Genomic DNA, 23,984 nt, shown 5'->3' with positions numbered 1-23,984 from the left:
TTCTCTACCGAGCTTCCTTGCTAAATAACCAAAAAAACAGTGATATGGGTGGTTGGGTGTGGGCACACCAAAACACCACGTTTCAAGTCCTCATTAATTCCACAAAATCATGGTATCTACATCACGACGTCGCCGTCTGGAGCTTCCGTCATCTCCTTCTCCAACTCCAAGCCGTCAGCTATCGGATCAAGTGCTGCTTCTGGCCAGGCCAGCGTCTCCGGAGCCGTAAGGCTGCCCTTGTACATGAAATTTGTCGTTTCGCCGTCCCAAAATTTGGTCGACACCTGCGAGCCCACCATGCACTCATCGACGCTAACGGCAGGGTACAGTTTTCCCTTGACGTCAGTGAACGCTTTACCTACAAGGACTCTCCGTTAGATTCTCTTTGGCCCAAGAATTTGCTGTTCGAGGTAAGAACTTACCTAGGACTACTCCATCCTTGGTGTAGAAAGCAACGTGTTGGTCGAAATTGATGCCACACCCTACGACGGCATCTTGGTCGTACTTGGCGTCGTAATTGCTGTTGGACTCTTTGGACCCTTCACCGTATACCTCGCCGTCATGTCCTCGGTAACCCCATGAGCCATTGTACCAGCCAACCATGGCATCAAGCTCGACATGCTCCTCGCAGAAGCCTATCCCCCAACTCCTAGACAGGCACTTCAGTTAAGCTCTGGTGCCGGGAATGGCGTATGGGTAGACAATATATATACCTAGGGTCTTGACTCTTCTCGATTTTTACTTCGAAATAATAGACGTTATTAAGCTCTGGGATAGGCACCATCGGAAAGTCGGCGCGAATCACTGCATATGCCGCCCCGACGCCGCCTGGCTTCCCTGCAAGACGAAATTAGCTACTTCATTATGCAAAACAGAGAGATGCAGGCAACGGTAGTTGTGTACGCTTGCCTGCTCCTGGAGATGCCACTGACCAGAAACGGTAATCACTTTCCCGTCGCTGCTGACACTAAGATTCGGCGACCGATCGGTATCTGACCACCTCGCCGGGCGCTTTGGCAAGTAGCTGAAACCTTTCTCTTCAAATTCCACGTCGGTGTGTAAGTGCGCAATATCAGTACCGTACTGCTTTGCGGTGTATCTCGGCGACCAGCCCTCCGCGTCTGGCACGTCCCAAATTCCGGGATACTTGTAGGGAAGCCTGTCGATGAAATTGCTCCTGCGTGATGCAACGGCGGCGCTCAAGGCACCTGCGAAGTGACTTGAGTAACATTGTTCTGGGATTAGTCTATCGCATATCGTTTCAAATAGTTCGAGGCGAGCTCGACGAGCAGCCCAGTAAAGTGCTCCGCGGCCGCGACAGTCAACTATGCTCGGATCTGCTCCCCGTTCAAGCAAAATGCGCACGGCTTCACCATAATCATGCATACAAGCGTACATCAACGGTGTTTTGCCCTCGTTGTCAGTGACATCAAGATTACTTGTCATTCTGATCAGGTCTTGGAGGCAATCGCTATGTCTGATCACCGCCCATGTGAGAGGTGTACGACCGTGATCATCAGCTTGTTCGAAATAATAAGAATCACGACGTTGGATAAGGTAGTCGACGATACTGTTTCTGTGCAAGTCTATGGCATGGCTCAAGACTCCACGGCCATACCTGTCGTTCACATGGAAATCCGCTCCTCGTTTGTCAAGGGCTCTGAGGATATCCACGTGGGCCCTCTCAATGGCTAGATGCACCAAGCTTTCTCTGCCGGATACATCTGCTACGGGCCCTTCGAGAAGACCCAAGAGCGCATCTACCATAGCCGCGTCGCTGGCGCGGACCGCGTCCTCGAGGGCCAGCTCATCCCATGCTCCGGCATCCAGAAGCACCGGGAATCGAGAATGCAGCTTATACCAGATAGCATACGAAAGGAGTGAATGTCCGTTTTTGAACCTCGTGGGTATATTGGCTCCGGCTTTGAGCATCGCCTCTAATATATCACCGTCTCCTTTCATCACAGCGAGGCACAGCGGCGAATCTACTTCACTCTCCTGGCAGTCGACGTCGGCCCCTTCCTGGATGAGTCGTTGAACCAGGGAACCCAGGCTGCGCCGCACAGCCATCTGCAAAGGCGACTCCTTCTTCTTATCCACTGCATTGACTTCAGCATTTGCATCGAGCAGCCTGAAGGCTATGCCGACGTGACCTTGTTTGATGGCGCCCTCCAGGGCGGTGCCAATGGATTCGTGACGCATGTTCACGGCCGCTCCCTCCTTCAGGAGCAGATCTACCATCTCACTATTGCCTTCGGACACTGCCGCCTGCAGAGCCGTGTGAAATCTCCCGCCAGTGGCATTTACGTCGGCGCCTTTTGCCAGGATAAGCTTGGCTATCGACACATCCCCTCCCTCGGCGGCAGCGATCAGAGCCGTGCCGTATCTGTCGCTAACATTGTCCACCTTGGCTCCTTTCTCCAAGAGGAATCTCACTACTCCTTCTTCCTGCTCCTTGGCGGCAAGGTGAAGAGGAGTAGTTTTATCGAGACTTTGGGCGTCCAGATCAGCCTCGTACGTTGCGAGGAGCTCGAGCATTTCAGGCCCTCCGTAGCCGTTGGCCGCGCAGTGTACGCTCGTCTCGCCATCTACGTCGGCCACGTTAGGATTCGCCTTGTGCTGCAGAAGCAGCTTGGCTACATCATAGTCTTCAAAAACCGCCATTGCGAGTGCCGTCAAACCATCGTTGCGAGCTTGGCAATCCACCTCAGCATTCGCCTCGAGGAGAAGCTTGGTTATATCTGCGTTGTCATGTGCAGCGTGCAGAGGCGCCCAGCCACGCAACGCGGCTCGCTTCCTCACGTCTGCTCGATACTTGGCGTCCTCAGACTTCAGCAGTGACTGGACAACATCCAGCTTTCCAAAGTAGCAGGCCGTGTATAGCGCGGTGCACCCCTCGTGGTCCTCTGCATCCAGATCTGTACCCGCAAGTATCAGGGCTTCGGCGATATCACCATAGCCGTTCTCTGCCGCCAAGTGGAGTGGTGTCCTCTTCAACGAGTCTTTGGCATTGACGTCGACTGAAGCACCTAGTAGAATTTTGACAGAGGCCAGGGAGTTTCCCAATACCGCGACGTGTAACGGCGTGTACATACTACCGCGGTTGTCGGGTTCCGTACAAGTCCACTGGTTTCTGTCGAGCAAAAGCTGTAAAATCTCAGCGTCGGCTACCAGTGTCTCGTCATGGAAAGGAGACTGCAGCTGAACGCCGGCCAAGAGTAGTTCTTGCACAATCGCCACATGGCCCCTCTTGGCTGCAACATTAATGGCTTCCCGGCCTTCTCTGTTCCTAGATTTAGCGTCCGGTGCCTTTTCAATGAGCTCTCGAGCTGTCAAGCGGTAGCCGCCAGCCGCGGCTAGCAGGAGGGGTGTGTCATTGTTGTCGGTAACCGATTTAATGCCAGCGCCGAGTTTCAGGAGCTCCTTGACGGTCCTTAAGTTTCCAAAATTTGCTGCCATGTGAAGCGGTGTCCATCCTTTGGCGTTCTTTGGGTTGACGGCAAATTCGGGCGTGTCTGGGAGCATCAAAATCACACCGACGTGCCCTTCTCGAGCAGCAACATGAAGCGGTGTGTTTCCTTCCTCGTCAACAACGGTGTTCCTGATGCCGTGCTTTAAAAGTCGCTCCACAATAGAGGCATGGCCATTGGCGGCGGCCAAGAAAAACGCGATGCTGCAATTGCGGACGCTGTCATCTATTTTCGGCTCCAGGAGCTCCTGGACTGCGGCTAGATGGCCATTCTCGGCTGCCAGTTGCAAGGGCGTGCGGTTATGGTGGGCAGTGATGACAAACGAACCCTCGGTGGTGTCATTCTCATCATTTGTGACATGGCTTCTTTCGGGAATGTCGTGAAGCCCTTTGACTCGCAGCAACTGCTGAAGAATATTCACGTAGCCCCTGGCTGCTGCGAGATGAAGAGGGGAGTATTTCCTGTTGTTCATATAATCCACACCATTTGGCGACTTCTTGAGAAGAATTCCAACCGTGAGCGGGTGACCGAATTCAGCGGCTAGATGGATAGCCGTGTCACCACTTCTCAATGGCTTCAGTGGATCGACCATTTTGTCGAGTAATTCACGAACGATTTCACTGTAGCCCGCCTGGGCTGCCAGTTTCAGGCCGTCGTAACCATCCGAGTCCTCTGCTGCAAGATTCACCCGCTGCTTTATTAGCATTCGTACAATCGATATCTGTCCGGTTCGACACGCGAGATGAAGAGCAGTAGAACCTTGGCATGTTGGCTTCTCCAAGTCGGCTCCTTTTCTTATCAGGAACTGAACAGATTTTCTGTGTCCTCGACAGGCAGCTTGATGTAGGGGGGTGTAACCAGTCGAGTCTATCTGATCAATTGACATCCTTGTTGAGAGCAGGCCCATCACGTTATCGAATCCACTGGCTGATGCCAAGCCTAACGCATCGATAGATGTTATTCCTTCGCGGACGAGAATGTCGACGATTGTAGAGCGACTTTGGCTCGCAGCTAGGTTCAGAGCGTCTTGAAGCTCTCTAGAACTTCCCGCGGTGGACTTGGCGTGGACAAGAGAGTCACAAAGGAGATCATCCAAACCAAAATAGCATACCACTTTGAGACGGGTATCAAGGGGGTGGCCCTTGGCAGTCAACGTTCCGGCTCGTTGTTGATATTCTCTACCCCAGAAAGACACATGCCTTGTCTCTATCAAAAATTGGGAAACCTTGAGGGTTGCTTGGATCTTCGACCCTGGCTGCACAAGCTTGTAATGCTCCGGCCAATACAGGCAGGCATAGTCGATGAGAGCCAGTTTTGCGTCTGACAACTCTAATGGTCGTTGGTTTTCAGCTAAAACAATGCTGCTGTGTGGTATCAACCTCTCGATATAGTCTAGACATCTTGTCAGAATCTCGAGATGGGGATCTTTAGCTCTGTTATCATGATTCTGCATGCGACTGGCTTGCTCCACCGCAGTGTCGAATTCAGACAGGTAGTCTCTCAAGCTCCGATGGAAAGGCAGAACTTGGCCATCAATGACTCTTATCAGAGGCCCTATGATGTGAAAAAGATCCGCCGTGATGCTGACTGAGATATGATTCTTGAGGAGTTCGAAAGGCTGGTCCTTGGATTTATCCAGTGCGACGGCTACGGCCAGTTCTCGCTCCGACAATGGCCGTACTGCGTGCACAATCCATCGCAAGGCGCAGCCCACCCAGTCGTCCATCGACGCTGTTGCAATTGAGCGATTGTACGACTCGTTTAAGGTGTGAGGCACCCGGTCGATCTCTGCCTGGACGGATGAAAGGGTTGACTGCGTCGCCGAGGTTCTTAGCAGATCCATGCTCCTGGCTGCAAGCAGGTAATTTGGTTTGCGGCCGCAGAGCTTTTTGATGACTTGATCCTGAAGATTCTTTGCTCGCCATAGTCGATTTTCTCTTGCGAGCTGCGACAAGCTAGCCCGGACGAAGTTCTCCACGGCTGACTTATTATCACGCTGATTGTTTAAATTGATCCTGTATGAGCATTTTGGTGGGGGCTTGAGCGCAAAGGAAACATCACTCGTAAGGATCATCTTGACTGGGCCTTGAGTGAAGGACATAAACTCACTCAGCTGCTTGAGGGTAGAATTCAACGAGACATGACATTCATGCAAGGAATCAATAACACAAACAAGAGGTGTGCCAACCATGTAGAGGGAGAAATGCATGGCTAGTGAGCGAAGGACACTCCATAGCGTTTCAGTTGTGATGAGCCCTCCTAGTATAAGGAACGAGCAAGTCCATATAACGTGATGGAACAACGAGGGACGCGCCAACAGAAGTTGCCGACACAGGGACAGCAGTAGGCTGTTTAAGGTCCGGGCTCGGATGTCTTGTTTGTTAAATGAGAAGCTCAACACAACCGCTCTTTCCGAGTCGGGCTTTTGGAGAAGCATTTGTAGTATGTGAGACGCAATGGCAGTCGTTCCAGAGCCAGACGATCCTGTGATATGTAAGATGCTGGCTCTAGGTTCTTCCACCCAGTCAATGTATGATTTGTGCTTGACAGCCCAGTCGAGCGAATTTGGGAGGGCCTTGATCGGCCTGAGCCGGTGTGTATTAGGATCAATGGATGCCAAAGCTGAAATAAAGTGGTCAATCTGAAGTCTCACGGCTGCGTGGCGACGAGGGTCAGCTTTCGCTTATACGTAAAAGGCCCCATTGAACGTACGGTCGAAGCCTATGCTCGTCACACCCACCAGATTAGCACAGATGAGTTCAGTCGTGGGGTCGCGGTCTTCAAAATCCCAGAATTGGATGTGATCACAGTCGAGCTCTATGTTATTCTCCTTGGCGACATCCAGGCGCGCGCAAGCCGCGGCTATTGTCTACAACAAGACAAAATCAGTTTCGAGAAGGTAGGGCTAAGAGAAAAGGTTAGGATTATTCACACCCACTGGTCTAGTCGATCCGATACCGTTACGCTGGAGAAAATTGACGATCCGGAAGTAATGAGAAAGAGTAGAGAAATCTGTGCTAATGTCTTCGAGTGCTTGGGGGAGCTGCTGCAATAGCTGCACTGCGCTTTCTGAGAGAGCATCCGTAATAGACAATAGGCGAATTATGTGTTGCTCCCAAGGGACCACATCCAAGGCTTTGTGCGGCGTGCCAAAGAACATCTACGCGCGGTTAGTCCCAAGGACCTAAGAGGTGAACTTGTGGGCTGTATTGCTTACAATCGTCCTAATATCCATCATAATGGGGTGGTATTTTGGCTCTCCTGTAGCAAGGCGAACGATCTACTCCCGGACTTGTCACCAGGTTATATCTCGAGTATTTGAAGTTCTAGTGCTTATCTTACTTCTTTAACAAGGGAGCCTCCGAGATCATACCCCATGAAGAAAAGCGGCAGTCCTTGTTTGTATTCCTCCAATAATAGTTAGCTTTGCACCGTGAGATTAACGTTTCCGGATCAAGTCTCGACTCACATCTTCTTTATTCCTGGTACCGGCGACTTCGTCCAAGATGCGGCGAGCTTGTTGGCTGATATCAGATGGCCCATAGTCCTGCTCATGCGACCAATATGGAAACTGGTACTCGTGTAATATGGCGTCCGGGAATCTAGTCTGCAAAAAGTTGTATCCACGGCTCGGTGCCGATTCCTCGATTCTCGCTGTCGCGACCCCGTGAATCAAAATAAGGCTGCGTGCTGTTAGCGCAAGTCGTATGTTGCGGCATTTGTAGGATGCGGCGCACCGGAACTGGATACCCATGCCGACCGAGCTCCTGCGTCCACAAGCGACCAAGGAGTTTATTCAGTGATTTGGAAGTTCCTGGTCTCGAAACTAGAGATGTCCGGCGATCTCGACCACAAAACCTCACATCGCAGTCATTTCCAATGTTGATCATCTGGTCCAAGATGACACGCGCACTGCTGAATGAAAGATACTACTGTTGATGATGGGCCACACCAACATACGCCACAGTATCCGAGTGAGGAATCGCCCGCAGCAAGCACCAGGCATTCGATTCGTGAGTGCCATGCTCGACATGGATTTGCATAACCCTGTGAGATTGGCGGGAATATGCAACTAAATCGGCGCAAATTCATACTGTGGCCATGGGTATCTGGACAAAGGACTTCCCCGCTCACGGGAAATGGGAAAAGAAAGGAAAACAAAGGATCATCAATTTCGAGTCGTGAGCTACGTGAGGCATCGTAAGTCTAGCGAACCACTCACGCCATTAAGTGCTGTGTCGCCTGCGACATGCTTAACCGCATAAAAAGGAGAGATGGTGACGCTTAAACCGATATGTTAGTTGGATAAACCTAGGTAGTTAAGACGGAAGTAACTTGTTAGATTTGGCTGGTGGAAACAAGAAAATGGACAAGACACAATATCCCCTACTGCACGACATCAGTACAACAATCTGGGCCAATGCCTACACACCACACCCATTCAATATTTTACAGTGACGCCCCCTTTGTGGTAGAGTTTGGTAGGCTCCATACATACTGTACTCCGTTTAAGTACTTATGCCCCGCGGTTGAGTTGCGCGTTAGGATGCCTGCGGATGAATGCATCCACCACGGCACGAGCCGCGTCTCCCGTGCACCTGGCCTAAACAGGTGTAGCTTTATTGCTTGATTAAAATATATATTAAATATTCAAGGTAGTTGTAACAGTTTATATAATCCTCTCAAGTTAAATATTCATACTACGAGCATAGTACAAGTATTATATAAGCCCAATATCTAGTAATGTAATATCAGGCTATATTAAGCTAAAAATAGTAAGAGACTAAAAAAATGAACCGTTTATACGCGCATCATGACGCGCCAAACACACCAACGCAATTGGTGCTACATCGATAACTTCAGTTGATAATAATAACGTCATTACCTTTTAGGTAATATGTAATTGAGGAGGGAACTTGCTGGACTGGATTATCCACAAGCATGTTTCCCTCAACCACCTTCAGCACATACTCGGCTTACGCCGCGCTCCCGCAGCAAAAATAACAATAAACTAGGCCTGGGCCTATTCAGAACAGTTTGAAGGGGGCTGGTGGGTGACCACAGACTCGACCTTCTTTTGACGTGCCATGCCGTCGTCATCCCTCACGCCTCACTTTCTCCTCTGCCCATCTGAATATGGGAGATTCTGGACCAATATGCAGACCACGACACCCTCACGGGAGCGGACTGTTGTTTCAAACGCCGACTGAATGGCCTTTATTTGAGCACAGCCTGTCAATTTCAGGCATTATGACAGAAGAGCCTCATTTAGCCCGCCGCGAGGACCCCAAGGCATTGTGGCCCAAAATAGGAACGAAAAAGTCCCCATGTCTCCATGTCCTTGTTCCGCCAACAACAGCTGGGTACGGCAGTTAGCCGCCCAGCCTGACACCCTACGCCTCAATCGGGGGGACAAGAATGACATCGGCGTGGGTTATTAGGTCCAACTTGTCCATGTTGGTCAAGTCAATCTTCATGGGGTCAATCCCGGCGTCGATCTTTGTCGGTCGCACCGCGTCCACCTTCTACCGTCCGAAAAGAGGCCGGGGCGACCCAAGTCCCGACAAGAAGTCGAGTTTGCCATGGGTGATGCCGACGATGCTGACCCTCGTGAGTAGGGCAGCGCTGCGGCTGGTCTGCACCGCTGCGGGCGAGAGCTCTAGCTCAGCCTTGGGAGGAGCTCATTGCCATGGATTCCTTCTACGAGAAGCTCAATCTCGATATCCATTATTGTGGATGGGATGCAGAAGATGTCGGTATAATCCCAAGGGGATGTTTTAGGTATTCCAGGTAAGATGTTCCAAGTATGAGGCCAGCTGATTGCCTTGCTTAGGCAAAAGGCCGGGAAGCTTCCTCTCATGCAGACCCTCAAGCTGCAAATAAAACTACACATGTACACTTTTGACCTGAAGCAAAGAGGCTATATACTCCGTATGTAGCCTGCTGTTATGCATTACTATCCGGCTCTGCGACTGCCAGCACCTGCAGCAATAAGCACTATCGAGCGCCACAAAAAGCTGCAGCTACACTTGCAATGTCATATCTCCTGCGTTTATTTACAATACTTGATTCGTGATTCACAGAGCCGTGCGAAGGACTTTCAGGAGGGGGGGACATGTAAGGCATACGGGAATGTGTCGTATACCTCCCCCGTTTGGAATCCGAGGGCAAGACTGCTTCTTGAAATGAGCTGCAATATCCCCCCCTCCCAACTTATTTTGCACACGGCGCCAGTGTCTTTCCGCTTTGGGCATCTCAAGATAATCTATAGGCATTCGAGCATCTTTGAATACTTTCTACGGGCAAGAATACGTGTTCTGGATTTTCTGTGAATTCAGTACTAGTGCTGGGAAGTCCGGAGCATGGCTCGCAACTCTAACGAAGCTCAACGTGTGGAGCGCAGGACTTCAAAGGGAGCAAAAGAGTAGCAATCTCGGAAAGCTAGAAAGGGATCCGAGACCACGTCCCAACGAGGACCAAAACCTCCTCCCTCGAATGCTTCCAAGGCCCGCCCGCCGCCTACTTCACCAAGAGCCGAGCAGATCACACGGTTCCTAGAAAAAGCTCAGGAGTTGAGCTCATCTGATTTCTCGGCCAGCGTAGAGGGCGAGTTCGAGGCGCTGTTCGCGTAATACGAACATCTTTTAAAGAAACCCAGTCTCGAACCAGCTGAGGAACATGGCGAACACGTCTTGTTCGCGCTCCTGGAAAATAAGTCCATGTACGACAGTTGGTCTAGCTGGTGTAACGACCATGTTGGCATGAAGTATTTCCTCAATAAGCTTTTTGAAAAGCATCATCACCTCCTTGATGCCAAGCATCCAAACTTACAATACAATGCGCTTGCCTATGCGCTCGTCTTTAAGCAACACGACTTTGTCGATGTCGTGCTCCAGGTGGACGACCAAGGTTTTTTACATCAAATTATATCAAAGGGCCGGGAGGAAGATCTTCAACGGCCTCTTGCTTGCCCTCGAGCACTTGTCTCCGTCACTGCCGATCCTGACAGGGAGGTGCGCGGGCTATCCTGAAACCTTTTATGAAAAGACCTCTGAGGACGATACTCCTGTACACGAGATCATGTAGTTCACGAGAGAGGAGGCTACGGAAGACATACTGAAGGATGTTCTGAAAGGAATGCTTCCACAGGAGCAAATGGCGGACAGTCCGGAGCAAGTGACGAAGATCGAAGCACGCTTAGCGCTATTCTTTCTGAGAGGGGAACTAGTTTGCACGATGATGATCTGAAAGATGAGGACGAAGCGTCATCACTGCTAGCGGAGGGGTCGGAAATTGAGCTTCATGAAGAGGATGAGCCGAACACGGAGGACGACGAAATGGTGACGGAAACTCCGGCTGGGCCTCCGAAGACATTACATTGACGAATCTCAACAAGTTAATCCCGGCCCTTGATTGTCGACTGCTTATCATCGAAGATGTGCTCAAGGCCTGAAAAAGGCCTTGAAGTTACGAATAAGGCAGGGGGAACGCTGTATTAAGAGCGAATTGAGAGGTTGGAGGAATGCCAAACCTTTAAAGCACTGCTTTCACTTATCAAGAATGGTGACACAGAAGAAGTGAGAAAGAAGCTTTGCGCAAAGTAGTGGTCGCAGACCCTGTAGTGCAGCACATCCTAGCCTTTTGTATTCGCGAGCTTGATAACCGTGATGATATTGTTCAGTGTCTTTACCAATCGGATGACGGCATGTAGAGAAACATCTCTGCCTGAACAATCGATTAGCTTTATACTGACTAGACTAAGAGAAAGTCACCTAGATTTTGATCTAGCCGATCTTCCGAAAACTTATATATCACGATCATTTCTCAGGGAGCTATGCACACGCATCCGCTTCGAGAGTATGTTGAAATGCATGGCTCTACCGATGCTATCTGTTGAGCTACCGAAGACTCAGCAATTCGTCAGGAGGTAAGCAAAGATTACGAGGGTAGCTCGGCGTAGCCCCCAACTTGCCAACACACGCCTCAATCTAGGAAGCTTCCTCGGGAAGAGACAGAGAGTATGACTGACTTATGAGCCGTCTTTGAATGGTTGCGCAGAGCCAGGTAAAGAATATCATCAAAGTCACCGTCATAGATTACGGTGGACAGTACCATAGTGATCCCGCCATCGAAGAGGCCCTTAAAAGTTTAGACGTCGAGGTTTGGGATTGGGGAAAGGTAGATTTGCGCAGCGATGCAATACTCAATTGCGCGAGCTCTGTAAGAGAGATATCCCTCTATTCTTCTGGCAACGGGGCCGCCGTGATGGGTTGGTCTGACCCTCAAGTGTTCGGGAACCCCAAGTTCCCCAAGGTATGGCCATAAGTTCTATAAACAGCTGGCGACGCGAAAGAATAGTGTTTAAAGAAGACTTGCTAATATAGGTACAGCTGCGCAAAATAAATTTTTACGTACGACAGGTGAGCAGACTTGAAACAAATAGGCTATTCAATGGAATTCTTACCAGCCATTAAGGGCGAGGACGACACCGACCTCGAGCGCGAAAGGCTGTTGACCTCGATCAACAACTTCAAGAGACAACTGAATATCATCCGTAGGGGACCAAAAGCCCTTGAGGAATACGTATTGGCGTTTATCGACGGACTACAGTCAGAGCACCAGACATTCTGCCGAGCTGAGGATGCCGGGCTGCTGGCATCGGAAGGCCAGTCATTGATTCAGCGTCTAAAGACGACATCACTATACCAGAGAGGTATCACAACAAAGGAACAAATTGAAATTAAGCTAAAGAGTTATCTGGACACGAAAGATTTCACTTATGCTTCTGACTTCCGAAGCATTCCCGGGAATGAGGAAGAGTGAGTAACTCGCTGTTCTATCATCAGGGGACAAGCCTAACCTCAATGTAGATCGCATCCCTGGATTGGATGCCTGGATAACTTCCGCAGGTTTCTCTGTGGTTGTCGGGAAGCAAAGGTCACGCCTGTCAAGATCGCCATCATCGATGATGGCATGGGCGACCCATCCCTCCAGCGGGCAATCGCAATGGGCAAGAGCTTCTCGCACTATCCCAACTCAACCGAGTTCATGAATTCTTATTTCGTTCCATCGGGCAAGCACGGAACTTAGATGGCCAAACTGATAACCCAAATCTGCCCCGATCCGCGTCTCTTCATCACCAGGCTGGAGGAGCGTTTAGCGCCAGATGGCAGTGGGCGATGTATCACGGCAGAGTCTGCCGCCAAGGTAAGTGAAGCGAGGCCATTCCCTACCGAGCTTCCTTGCTAAATAACCAAAAGGCAGCGATACGGGCGGTTGACTGCAAGGTGGGCATCATATCGATGAGCTGGACGATAGAAAACGGGACCACAAACAGCGAGGACATCGAAGCGCTTCACAAGGCCGTAAAAAAAGCCTACAAACAAAAGATTCTCGTGTTCTGCTCGACGAGCGACTCAAGTGGCAGCCAAAACGACCGCTCGTTCCCTTGCCAATGGTCGAAGGAGTGCGCGCGGATTGGCGCCGCCTCTCACCGGGGACATAAGCTGGCCTGGGTGAACGAGAAGCCAGCCCAGTTCCTCTTGCCGGGCAAACGGATCCCCATCAAAAACGGTGACGGCAAATCTCATTCATACGAATGGTAGCTCGCTGGCTACCGCTTGCGGCTCCGGACTTGCCGGCTTGTTGCTCCATTGCGAGCGGTTGCTGGGGTGGAAAGGCATTGTGAACAAGGAGAAGATGGACAACGTCTTCAAGGTCCTCGCCCAATGGGGCCAGTTTCCCCACGTACGGCCCTACTTCGATAAACACTTCAAAAAGCTCTACGTTGACGAAATCGGTAATAAAACGGCCCATGTGGATATTCCCAAGCTAGACTAGGATGATGAGACGAGAAAAGCACTGGAAAATCTCATGGCTGTATTAACGACTCACATATCAGCTTAGCAAGTTGGGGGTTGACGAATACTACTAGGTTCGCGGAAACTTGCGATTTCCACCGTCCCCGAGAATAAAGCCCATTTGCAAAATCGGTTTTGTCTTGGTCATCCAGATGAAGGAAGACTCCCGCTTCCTCTAGCAGTCTCCGTCCATGTGTGTGATGGATGGTGTGTTGTCGACGGTGCCGAAATTAAGCCTTGTCAAGCAGCCCGTTTTTAGCGCATAGGTCCTTGTAGGATTTAAGTATAACAATAGCGCTGAGTTTCCCAACAAAACAAAACCATCCGGTATGGTGTAGTGGCTAACATCGCTCGCTCTCAAGTATCATTATAAAGTATTTGTTACCGAGCAGCCCTGGGTTCGATTCCCAGTACCGGAGGATTTATTTTTTTTTCTTATTTTTTTTTTACGATTCCCTGCTCGTTCTCCTTCATTCAACGGGCAGCCAGCCGCTTTTCTTTTTTAATCCTTGTCAATCGAAGCGGCTCGCTACTCACCTGCTGCATTCACCCGGGCGGCTGCACTGCCTCTCAGGGAATTTCATTCCGTTCCCGGTTCAGCCTCATCAACAAGTCCACTCGAGAAGGTCATCATCACTGTTACTCGTTCATTTTGTAGAGTCTCAAAAATCCTGCACCCCAGTCTCGCCCGCCGCGTCCCTTTCCCCAACCCAGCTCGGCTCCTCGTCCTCAAACCACTGATCCTCCTCGTCCCGCCGCAACACCACATCAAGCTCCTCATTGCCATCTACCTTGGCGTAGTCAACGTCCTCATCCCCGCCGCGTATAAAGCGCTCCCGTAGAAACTCCCTCCACAACTCAGAACCCTGCTCCTTAGTGCTCGCTTCCCCGTCCCAGGGATTGTCTATATCCGACGCAGCGTGCCACCTGTGCCTGGCCGGCGACAAATCCTCCCTCTGCTCGCCTGCGGCCTCGGTGGCGAGCGCGGAGAGACGAGTCTCCCCGCGGGCAAGGTCTGCTTCGAGCACGCGTCCGTAGCCTTTGGCTTGACCTTCTTGCTGGCGCTCCGACGAGGTCTGGTGCCGCTTGATGAGGCGCTCGTACAGAACCGGATCTACGGGCTGAGGGTATTAGCCATGGACCTGTTTTTTTGCTAGACGTGAATAGCCGTGGCTAGGGCGCTGCTACGTGCCTGCGAGCTCGTGGTCCAGGCTGTTGAAATAGCCTGGGTGCCTCTCCAGATACTCGCGCCGTCGGTTCTGCGCCTGAACCTGAGCCGTCTTGGCTGGCGATTTAGCCGGACGGGGAACCTGTTTATCATACAGGTCGTCGACACGAGTCGGGTGGCTCATTGTCGCAGGGGCCAGACGATGGCTGTGAATCAAGCATAAATCTAGTATCAAGGAATGAATCAGGCGGCGGGTTCTATATTCTCAGAAACTTGTTGCAGGCGTGTACGGTGGTGAACGAGATGACCCAGGTTATTTTGTATAGGTTAGTTGGTGGGGCGCTTTTCCGACTCGAAGGTGAGCTGAACTCTTTCTTTTTCAACCACACCTTCGCTCACACAGCAACAAAGTCAGTAAAAATAATGGTGATAATGCGTTTATAGCCAGGGAATATTCTAGAGCTCATTTCTAAACACGTCGACAATCTGCTCCTGTCCCCGCCCAAGCCAGCATCACAGCACCGCTACGGGAGCTCAGTCCAGCAACCTGCCCAGACCGAGCCCGTCAAAAACCGGCAGCAGCATGGCCTCAATACGCGGGTGACCATGCATCATCTTGTTGAACTCGTCCAAAAAGGCAATATTATTCCAGTCCCAGTTGATGGTATGGAGAGGGACCGTCTTTGTAGCCGGGTTGTCGTCCGACTCGTCCGCAACCAGGCCGCAACGAAGGGCGTTGTCGCCAATGATCAAACCACCAGGGCGCAGTAGCCTGTTGGCCTGCCCGGGCTGGGACCGGTCGAGGATGATCTTCAGATAGGCTGGGTAGCCGGACTTTTGGGCATCGATGAAGATGATATCATAGGGCTCTGGGGGTTCAAGCCCGGCCAGACTGCCGGCATGTTGCGTCAGTGAAATCCCGCATCGGGCGACAAGGGGCGGGCGCGAGAAACCGGGTCTCCGACCTACGTGTGCAAGGCGTCGCCCGTGACGACTTCGGCGTTGTTCCAACCGAACCTGCTGAGCTGGTCTCGGGCCATCTGTGCGAACTCGGGGGACTTCTCGAGGCCGGTGACGCTGCCGTCCTTGCCAACGGCGTTGGCCCAAGTGGCGACGGAGAAACCTACAAATGTGCCAATCTCAAGGACTGGAGGGGAAAGTTATAGTGAGCAACTCGATGTAAAAGGAGGGACTAAACAAGCTAAACAAGAAGAAGAGGGAAATAAACAGATGCCGGTGGGTTCGTACCTCTCTTGGCATTCACCATTCGTGCCATCCACGACAACATTCTCGCCTCGAGCAGGGAAATGGTGAAGTGGGAGTGTTCTTGACTGCGCAACACCCATTCATGGTACTTGACAAGGTCTTCGGGAAGAGGGACTGAGTGCTGGTCCGAGTACTCACTGACCTTGCGGCCAACTATATCGTTGGGATACAGCGTCGTGCAGTTTTCTATCATGGTTGTTTCGAGCTACCAGCCTGAATGATGCTAGTAGATGGCAGTGACTGCGATAGTTGGGCAGTTTAAGTACTCGATTCGCCCTCGTGGTTACATGATGTCGTGTGACCTATGTCGCGCCATGGCACACTATGCGAAGTGAACAATCCTGCAAGTCTTGTTGGGTTATGAAAACGGCTGGTTCGAGCGAGTGCCTCACTCGTTTCGTTTGGTGTGACAAGAATTGCTGGTATATGGAAACCGTGCTACGTCTGCTGGACGAAAACGGGCACGAAAGCCTTGTTTGCAGCAACTTGAAGCCCTCCAATCTTGGTCTGACGCGCGTTCGCTGGTACCCTTTGGCAGGGTGGCGTTGGGTAATTCATCGTCGACAAACAGCCAGACTGGAACCATGGCGATGTCGTGCCCATTACGGGCCAACATTTGTGGCCATGGCATATTTGTGCGACATCGTCGTCCGCAATTGCATGTCGATGGTCCAGCAAATGATTTACGGAGAACAAACAAACCAAGCCAAGTTTCAAAGTTTCTCGAACAACTCGGGGCAATCAAGCATCGTAGCCGTGAACAAGGTGCCGACAACATGAGGCATCGCGGCATCTTGGCTCACGGGCCACGGCTGCCTGCATCATCTGCATCATCCAACTACGCCACAAACACAGGCTGTGTCGCGCTGTGCCGCCGAACGCACATGGTGAAGGTGTCACTGTGCCACCCACGGTTTGTCCAACGCAAAAAGAATAGTAGCAGCAGCAACCGTCGACATCAGTCGAGGGCCGAGGCCATTGTCCGACAAGAACCAGGGGTCCCTGGGCGTGGGAGAAGCTGACCACAGCCCTCGTATGGTTGTGTCCACCACGACAGCCGCATGCTGCATCATGACCGACCTGGCCAGACTTCAAGACGAGCTGAACAAGGCTGTAACGGTCCGCGATGCCACCGACGGCTATTGTTTGACGGAAACGGCAGATGCGGCCAGGGACCCAGTCATGGTGGCTGTCAAAAGCAGCTAATGAGGGTTTGTCAAAGTCTATCTCGTAAATTACAGTAGCATTGGGCGAATTGCATGAATTGAGTGCCGACGGACCACACACATGGAGGCAATCCCGCTCCAGCCCCGGGTTGGCGTATTGTTTTTATGCCAATCAGTTCTGTGATTCAGCTATCGGGTTCGCGTTGGGCAGCTCTTCCACGCGGCCACCTTTTGGTTTGGCATTTATTATTTCTTCAAAGCCTCTCGCGCGCCTGGCAATGCGGGACTTCTCCAACTTGCTTCATCGACACAGAGCACCATGAGCTTGATGATTGAGACAAAGGGCTGAGCACGACACCGGGTCTTCTTCCCCCTTTGCCCCTCGGCAACCTCTCCGTCCAGCCATCTGCTCCGCACCGATGAGCCATCGCTGGCAGACACGAGCGAGCTGATGGCGCACGATATTGCTTCCCGCATCAAGGCGCGGCTATCGAGGCGGCGACATTCGACTGCGTCGTCCCTGGCGTCTTCTCGAAGCGGTCTTGGGGAGGCGTCTGTTTCGTCTGTTCCCAGCCAGACCAGCCGTGAGGCATCGTTTGCCTCGCACGCCCAGCGCACTGCGAGCCAGACCAGCGATGAACACTCCGAAGCGATTGGCCATGGAGCTGCAGCCGGGACCGAAGTCGAAAACGGTGATGCGGAAGGAGACAGACGACAGCATCATGACAAGGACCAGGACGGCTGGGCGGGTGACGAACGAGGCACAAATCAAGCCAGTGGTCTTGACAGTGAACCCCCCGCTGAAGGCCCGTTCTTCCAGCGCTTCGGAGCCGGCAACAGCGGTGGTGCCCTGGGGGCTTCAGGGAAGGAACGGCCAGCGCAGCTTGAACCCCTCGCCGAGGAAGCCCTCTCACGGCAGAAATTAGAGGGTCACCCGCTGTCGCATGTCCCAAAACTGGCCCCCCAGGTCTCCCAGGACCCCCGGAACATCCCCATGGGCTCCGTCGACATGGGCCAGGGCCAGGCACATCATGATATGGACGCATCCGACAAGGACCCGCCCCGCCACGACCACCTCCATGGCTCTGCCTGGGCTGCATCTCGATTTGGTCCTCATCCTGATCCTTCAACACAATTGAGCCCAGCTACTGCGGTTCATTTGCCGCCCCCGCCGCGGTCAACCCCATCGCCGACATCTTCGCCCCTTCGAACCTCTCGTTCCTCGACATTAGCCGTCGGCGACCGCAACTCGCCGCAGCGTGGTGGTGCTGGACGGATCCATAACCACGGCCACAACTTGCGGCTTTTCGACATTGGCTCCTCAGGCTCAGGAGTGAGGGTGCCTCCCGCACATGCTGGTGACGATCTCGAAGTTGATCCTCTCCAACCCCCGCAACATGGCCGTGAGCTCGACCAGCTGAGCTTCGCGTCCTTTCCTGCAGCTGCGTCGGCATCTGCTGCGTCGTCTGCCGCCAGTCCGGTATCCTTCACGAGTGATCCGCAACCTTCACGGCGACAGAGCCTTTTCGCCAGCCGGCAAACAAGCCTGATCAAGACTCTTCTCCGATCCAACCAACCGCAGGCCGCCACAGATACTGAACATAGGCACTCTATAGATACCATCATGGTTACCAGAAAGATCTGGGTCAGGCGGCCACACGCCTCTGCTACGACCATCACCATAAACGAAGATGACCTGGTCGATGATGTTCGGGATATGATTTTGCGAAAATACGCCAATTCATTAGGTCGCACATTTGATTCCCCGGACCTCGTCATCCGTGTACATCCGCGAGACCAAGAAAAAGAACGGGCCCTTGGCCCGGAGGAAGTGATGGCTCGAACCCTGGATACCTACTACCCTGGCGGTCAGACTATTGACGAAGCTCTCATCATCGATATTCCCCGACGAACCCCGAAAGCCTCTCCTCGCGTGCCCATCCCCCCAGGCACTGCTACAACATACTACATCACAGAGGACGGCCGACCCTCAGAAGCCGGCGAGGGTTATTTCCCACCCGTCGTAGCCATACCATCACCGCATGCTTCACATGTTGTTCCAGCAACAGCGCCCAACGGTACAGTACCACACTCGATTGCTGTTCTTGGAACCGGCCATATCCCTCCTATTCCATCTCCAGGTGCCACCAGCAGGTCACGCCTCTACAGAGACCGCCCAGACCGGCCTAGACTAAATAGGACTCATACATCTTCGCCAACGTTGATGGCCGGTCATGCTCCAGGGCCGCAAGCCTCCAATACCGGTAGCCACGGTACGCAGAACTTTGACCCGCGGTTACCCCATTCCCGAACTCATTCAAGCTCGTCAGACCATCCGTCCGGACTCGCAATGGTGAAAACCCCAATGACCAAATCACCTGGTCCCGAAGTAACTCCCGCCAGAATTGCTACTCCTCCTCCGCGATCTTCTTCCCCAAGGGCACCGAGTCTTCGTCCGAAGAGAAGCAAAAAAAGCTCAGAACATCCTGCCGCGGCCGGCACTGTCCTGAACGGGAATGTCCCTCCCATCAATGTTCTCATCGTCGAAGATAACCCCATTAACCTGAAGCTATTGGAGGCATTTGTAAAGAGATTAAAAGTACGATGGCAGTCGGCCATGAACGGACAAGACGCCGTCAAAAAGTGGAGGATGGGGGGGTTCCATCTTGTATTGATGGACATTCAACTGCCAGTGATGAATGGTCTCGACGCAACCAGGGAGATTCGAAGACTCGAAAGGATAAATACTATCGGTGTCTTTACATCAACGCCTGACAATGCGACGGGCAACTCGGAAGAGGATATCAAGGATCAGGATCGGCTGCAAAACCCTTCTCTTTTCAAAAGTCCTGTGATTATTGTGGCATTGACTGCCAGTTCCCTGCAAAGTGACCGACATGAAGCATTGGCTGCAGGTTGCAATGATTTTTTGACCAAGGTAGGCCGCATTCTGCACTTGTCGCTTCTTTGTGCCCATCCAAATACTAACCTGTCAATAATAGCCGGTCAACTTTGTGTGGCTCGAGCGTAAAGTGATGGAATGGGGTTGCATGCAAGCACTCATCGACTTTGACGCCTGGCGCCATTGGAAGGAAGAGTTGGCTGTGCAGGATGCAGAAAGGGAGGAGGCGGCAAAGAAAGCTCTGGCAACCAAGGCCAAATCGAAGAAGAACCGATCGTCTCTCTCCACGACTTCTTAGGCGCTCGCTGCGCGTCATCATGAATGATGCCATAATTTTTTCAACGCCGGTTTATAATCACAGTTACGGCAGTCATGAACGAGGTGGAAAACTAGGATACGGTATTTTCATGATGGATCATTTATGATGCGAACAGGCGCATTTGCGCGTCACCTGCGGAACCAGAGTATATGTGTGGAATTCGATGTGCCAGCCTCAAATCTTTGTTATTCGGGCATTTATGAGCGCCTATTGAGCGCCGCAGGTTTAATGAATTAATACCCAATACATCTTCGTGTCTGAATATGATTTTGTCTCCATGTTGGTAGTATTTGCAAGGGCTCCTCACGAAGAGGTTGGCCGAGGTGCTTGGATCAAGAATGGCCGGCACCGGAAAATAGTGGAGCCGATCTCTTGGAAAAATCTACACCCGCAGAGCTTTAGTCCTTGAGCTGCACTTTGGATTCACATCCACATCCGCACGACACGCAAGCCGCCAGCCCAATTGACTTGGATGCGGCTATTCACTGGGCTTCTCCCCAGCTGAGAAAGCATTCCATCACAAAGATGCCGCCGAGGATAAATGGCACCTCTGCCTTGCTGGCAGCCGACCTGGCGTTGCCCCAACAAGCCAGGTCAGCAGGCCCATTTGCGCGAACATTCTCCTCGACACATTATCGCGAAAAGATGAGCCGGGCTCGGCAGCAAATGTACCAATGGCTGAAATCAAGAGACGGCCAAGAGCTGGCCGGGGGTGGCAAGGGCCCCCGATACTTGGGGCCGTTCCAAGACCAGCCTTTCCCACAGAATCCATTGTTCCGCAGCCAGCCGGTTCTGGACGAGCAGACGAGGGAGCTGATATGGCAGAAAATTACCCAGCGAGGAGAATCCCTCAAAGCTGTTTCGGCCGAGATGGGTGTGGATGTGAGACGGGTTGCGGCTGTGGTGAGGCTCAAGGAGGTGGAGAGGCAATGGGTGAAAGACGTGAGTACATGACAATATCCTCCCCCTTCCTCAATAGTGCTCTCCAATGATTTTTTTTGGGGAGGGAAATGCACTTCACATGATGAGACAACTATAAAAATTTTCGATTAGTCTTGAAGACACCACCTGTGGTTAGACATTTAGTTTTGCCTGATATGATGCTTTTTTTTTACCCTTTGTGTTGCGAAACAAATTTTCTTGGCGAGTGGCGACTAACAGAAAGCAAAAGGGCAATAAACTAGCTACGCCGTACGCAAAAGCAGTCATGAGCATGCTGCCCAAGACGTCGTATCGCGAGGGCGAAAAGAACGAACCGCACGAGCCAGTCAACGAGGTCCACGTGCACAAGTTGACCATGCAGCAATTATTCGTGCCCGTGTCCGAGTCGAGGCAATTTACGCGTGAAGACGCCGCCAAGGCTTTCCACGAGACGATGCTCTCGGCGGACACGCGGTCTCCGCAGCCGCAGCTCATCAAGATGGAGCGCGATATTCTCAAGGGCATGAGCAGGGAGGACAGCAAGAAGAAGTTTGAGGCTGCCGTGCAAAAGGAGGAGGATGGCGTGGCCAAGAAGCTGGCACAGGAAAAGGCCAAAGAGGAGCAGACGACTAGGCGCGTCAAGACGGACCGGTACGAGTTCCGCTTCAAGGAGATTGCCGTGGATGACGTCGGCAGGGATGGGCGATCACGTAAGGGCACAGGATGGAGGTATGGGGCGCCGTTTGACGACCGCAAACGCGGCGTGGTCAAGATTCCCACGTCGGTTCCTTGAGGAGGCCATGGGCAGGCGTCACGTGTACCATTATACATATTTTCGTTTCTTTGGTTTACATTACAGCGATGGGGTGGCATGAATCAAGCCGCGGGCTTGCTTGTATAATACCATGTACAGTGCTGCGTTGCAGCAGACCAAGACCAATACCAAAAATTCCAGCAACACAGGCTCTCGTCTAAATCATCTAATGCATGGCGTGGCAAATGTTGTCATGACGTTCATAATACCGCACGCTCGGCGTCCAGGACACCACCGTTCTGCGGCTCGACGATGAAATTCCGCCGCAGCCGCTCAATCTCGTCGGGCGACACGCGGCACTCGTTGAGGACGTATTCCTCCACCGAGCCGTACTCCTCCCTCATGACCTTGAGCGTAGCAAGCATGCTCTCGGGCCTAGTACACCAAGTCAGCCCTGTACCAGTACAGGGAGGAGGAAGAAGAAGAAGAAGAAGAAGAACTCACCGGGAACTCAGCATCCTCCAGGCGCCGGCCTCGTCGACCGTGACCCCCTCGGCACTCATCAGGCGCTGCATGATGCCCTTCTTGAGCGGCGCCAGCCCCTCCTCGGTCAGGCCGTACTCCCAGGCAATGGTGTCGTCGTCGACGCCGCACAGCGACAGCACAATGGCGCAGACCAGGCCGGTGCGGTCCTTGCCGGCGGTGCAGTGCACCAGGCACGGCGTGGGCTCGTCGCGCGCGAGGTGCCGCAGGATCGGGGCGAAGGCGCGCTCGCCGCCGGCGCTCAGGATGCCGCGGTACGCCGAGACGAAGCCGGCCGTGGTGTCGGCGGCGGCGTAGTCCTGGTACCGCAGGGCGATGGCCTCGGGGGTGTAGTCGACGCGCCGGAAGACGGGGACGTGGACGCGCGACAGGGCCGGGGGCGACTGCGAGCAGGCGTCGGCCGCCGAGGGCCCCCCCGCGCGCGACACCTCGACGTCGGACCGGAGGTCGAAGACGTGCGTGACGCGGAGGGTCTGCAGGGCCGGGACGGCGCCGGCGGTCGGTGCGGCGGAGCGGTAGAGCAGGCCTGGCCGTGTGGTTCGGGGGTTCGGCGGCGAGGGCGAGGGCGAGGGCGAGGATGTGCTGCCCGGCGGCGGGATGGGGATGTTGCCGATGTCGCGGAGGTTGGGGAGGACGGACTGGTGTTCTGCGAGGCCTACCATGGTTTGGGAGGCGCCCGCGGGTGCAACGGGACAAGTTTTTTTTGGGGGGGTCGTGTGTGTGGACAGTGGGTGCAGAGGAGGGATTGAATTTTATTTTTATTTATTTTTCTTGGGAGTCAATGCAGGATGGTGTGGTTTGGTGTTGGTCGAAGCTCTTGGTGTTTTGGGCCGAGGTTCGGATTGGGCTGTGGCGACCCCGCCTGTTCGGTTTGGAGCGGAAACGATCCGCGAGGACGTGCTGCTGGTTCCAAGATATTACAGGAACGTCAACACGTGTCCGTGAGATGCGCATACGTGCATGGGAGGTGGGTGCACCTAGATTGTCAAATAGTCTTTTCTAGCTCTGCGACTAACAGAATAATCTTGGTGTAGTACAGCGACACTTTTTTTCAGAGCCGAGTATTGGTACAGTAGACCATTTTACCACCAAGTGGGAGAGTTTGTGTTTAGAACAGTTTAGCATCCGACGGCTGTCCATGTGCCGGCATAGGCACGGAGCTTGTGGCAAGTTTGTCGTCTGCTTGGTGGCCTGGCTTGGCTGGGCCGATGATGTTTAAACGAATTGACATCGAAATACTCGACTATTTGTGGCAGAATATATTTACCTACCAAGTATATTTTAATATATTATACTATATTTTACAGTAAATAGGTAAATTGTAGTAGGCTACTATACCCTGCCACATATGGTTTAGGGGGTCGTGACTTCCCGATACATCAATATGAAATGTCGACTATTTATATGTAGCCTAGCGCCAGCTAGCAAGCGTGGCCGTAAAGAGCTAGGTGAAGGCAGTATGCCTGCAGAATACAACTTAAACTTTGAACTAACCTTTACACTTTTGTCTACACGCCTTGGCTTCTTCAAAGATGACATGTTTAAAGAGTATATAATTTGCATGCGTCCGGCAAGTCTTGAGGGCATATTCGAGTATACTCGTATATTCGTCCAT

General features: G+C 52.5%; 7 protein-coding genes across 7 annotated transcripts; 3 read left to right on the top strand and 4 right to left on the bottom strand.

Moving 5' to 3' along the window:
- Positions 1 to 116: 116 nt before the first annotated feature.
- Positions 117 to 7,224, bottom strand: MAA_08755 (Ankyrin repeat-containing domain protein; the record flags this gene model as incomplete). The annotated part of the gene is made up of 8 exons (XM_007826753.2): positions 117 to 358; positions 423 to 649; positions 714 to 837; positions 933 to 6,125; positions 6,183 to 6,339; positions 6,409 to 6,630; positions 6,940 to 7,153; positions 7,208 to 7,224. The coding sequence occupies 8 exons, from the start codon at positions 7,222 to 7,224 to the stop codon at positions 117 to 119; spliced, it is 6,396 nt and encodes a 2,131-aa protein (XP_007824944.2).
- A 4,697-nt stretch (positions 7,225 to 11,921) lies between these two features.
- Positions 11,922 to 12,560, top strand: MAA_11006 (ankyrin repeat protein; the record flags this gene model as incomplete). The annotated part of the gene is made up of 2 exons (XM_011412951.1): positions 11,922 to 12,289; positions 12,341 to 12,560. 2 exons carry the CDS (start codon positions 11,922 to 11,924, stop codon positions 12,558 to 12,560), a joined length of 588 nt encoding a protein of 195 aa, XP_011411253.1.
- Positions 12,561 to 13,992: 1,432 nt separating this feature from the next.
- On the bottom strand, positions 13,993 to 14,682 carry MAA_11005 (uncharacterized protein; the record flags this gene model as incomplete). Its single annotated transcript, XM_011412950.1, has 2 exons — positions 13,993 to 14,451; positions 14,602 to 14,682. 2 exons carry the CDS (start codon positions 14,680 to 14,682, stop codon positions 13,993 to 13,995), a joined length of 540 nt encoding a protein of 179 aa, XP_011411252.1.
- Positions 14,683 to 15,032: 350 nt separating this feature from the next.
- Positions 15,033 to 15,957, bottom strand: MAA_08754 (O-methyltransferase family 3; the record flags this gene model as incomplete). The annotated part of the gene is made up of 3 exons (XM_007826752.2): positions 15,033 to 15,390; positions 15,468 to 15,645; positions 15,747 to 15,957. The coding sequence occupies 3 exons, from the start codon at positions 15,955 to 15,957 to the stop codon at positions 15,033 to 15,035; spliced, it is 747 nt and encodes a 248-aa protein (XP_007824943.2).
- A 1,424-nt stretch (positions 15,958 to 17,381) lies between these two features.
- On the top strand, positions 17,382 to 20,130 carry MAA_08753 (Signal transduction response regulator, receiver domain protein; the record flags this gene model as incomplete). Its single annotated transcript, XM_007826751.1, has 2 exons — positions 17,382 to 19,868; positions 19,933 to 20,130. The coding sequence occupies 2 exons, from the start codon at positions 17,382 to 17,384 to the stop codon at positions 20,128 to 20,130; spliced, it is 2,685 nt and encodes an 894-aa protein (XP_007824942.1).
- Positions 20,131 to 20,676: 546 nt separating this feature from the next.
- Positions 20,677 to 21,865, top strand: MAA_08752 (Ribosomal protein S35, mitochondrial; the record flags this gene model as incomplete). The annotated part of the gene is made up of 2 exons (XM_007826750.2): positions 20,677 to 21,093; positions 21,323 to 21,865. 2 exons carry the CDS (start codon positions 20,677 to 20,679, stop codon positions 21,863 to 21,865), a joined length of 960 nt encoding a protein of 319 aa, XP_007824941.2.
- Positions 21,866 to 22,086: 221 nt separating this feature from the next.
- MAA_08751 (tyrosine phosphatase) lies at positions 22,087 to 23,031 on the bottom strand (the record flags this gene model as incomplete). Its single annotated transcript, XM_007826749.2, has 2 exons — positions 22,087 to 22,261; positions 22,331 to 23,031. The coding sequence occupies 2 exons, from the start codon at positions 23,029 to 23,031 to the stop codon at positions 22,087 to 22,089; spliced, it is 876 nt and encodes a 291-aa protein (XP_007824940.2).
- Between the last annotated feature and the right edge of the window lie 953 nt (positions 23,032 to 23,984).

This window comes from Metarhizium robertsii, assembly GCF_000187425.2.
Source record: "Metarhizium robertsii ARSEF 23 chromosome Unknown MAA_Scf_3, whole genome shotgun sequence".
Classification (NCBI taxonomy): domain Eukaryota; kingdom Fungi; phylum Ascomycota; class Sordariomycetes; order Hypocreales; family Clavicipitaceae; genus Metarhizium; species Metarhizium robertsii.
The sequence above is the reverse complement of the archived record's forward strand: the minus strand, read 5'-3'. Positions and strand labels throughout refer to the sequence as shown.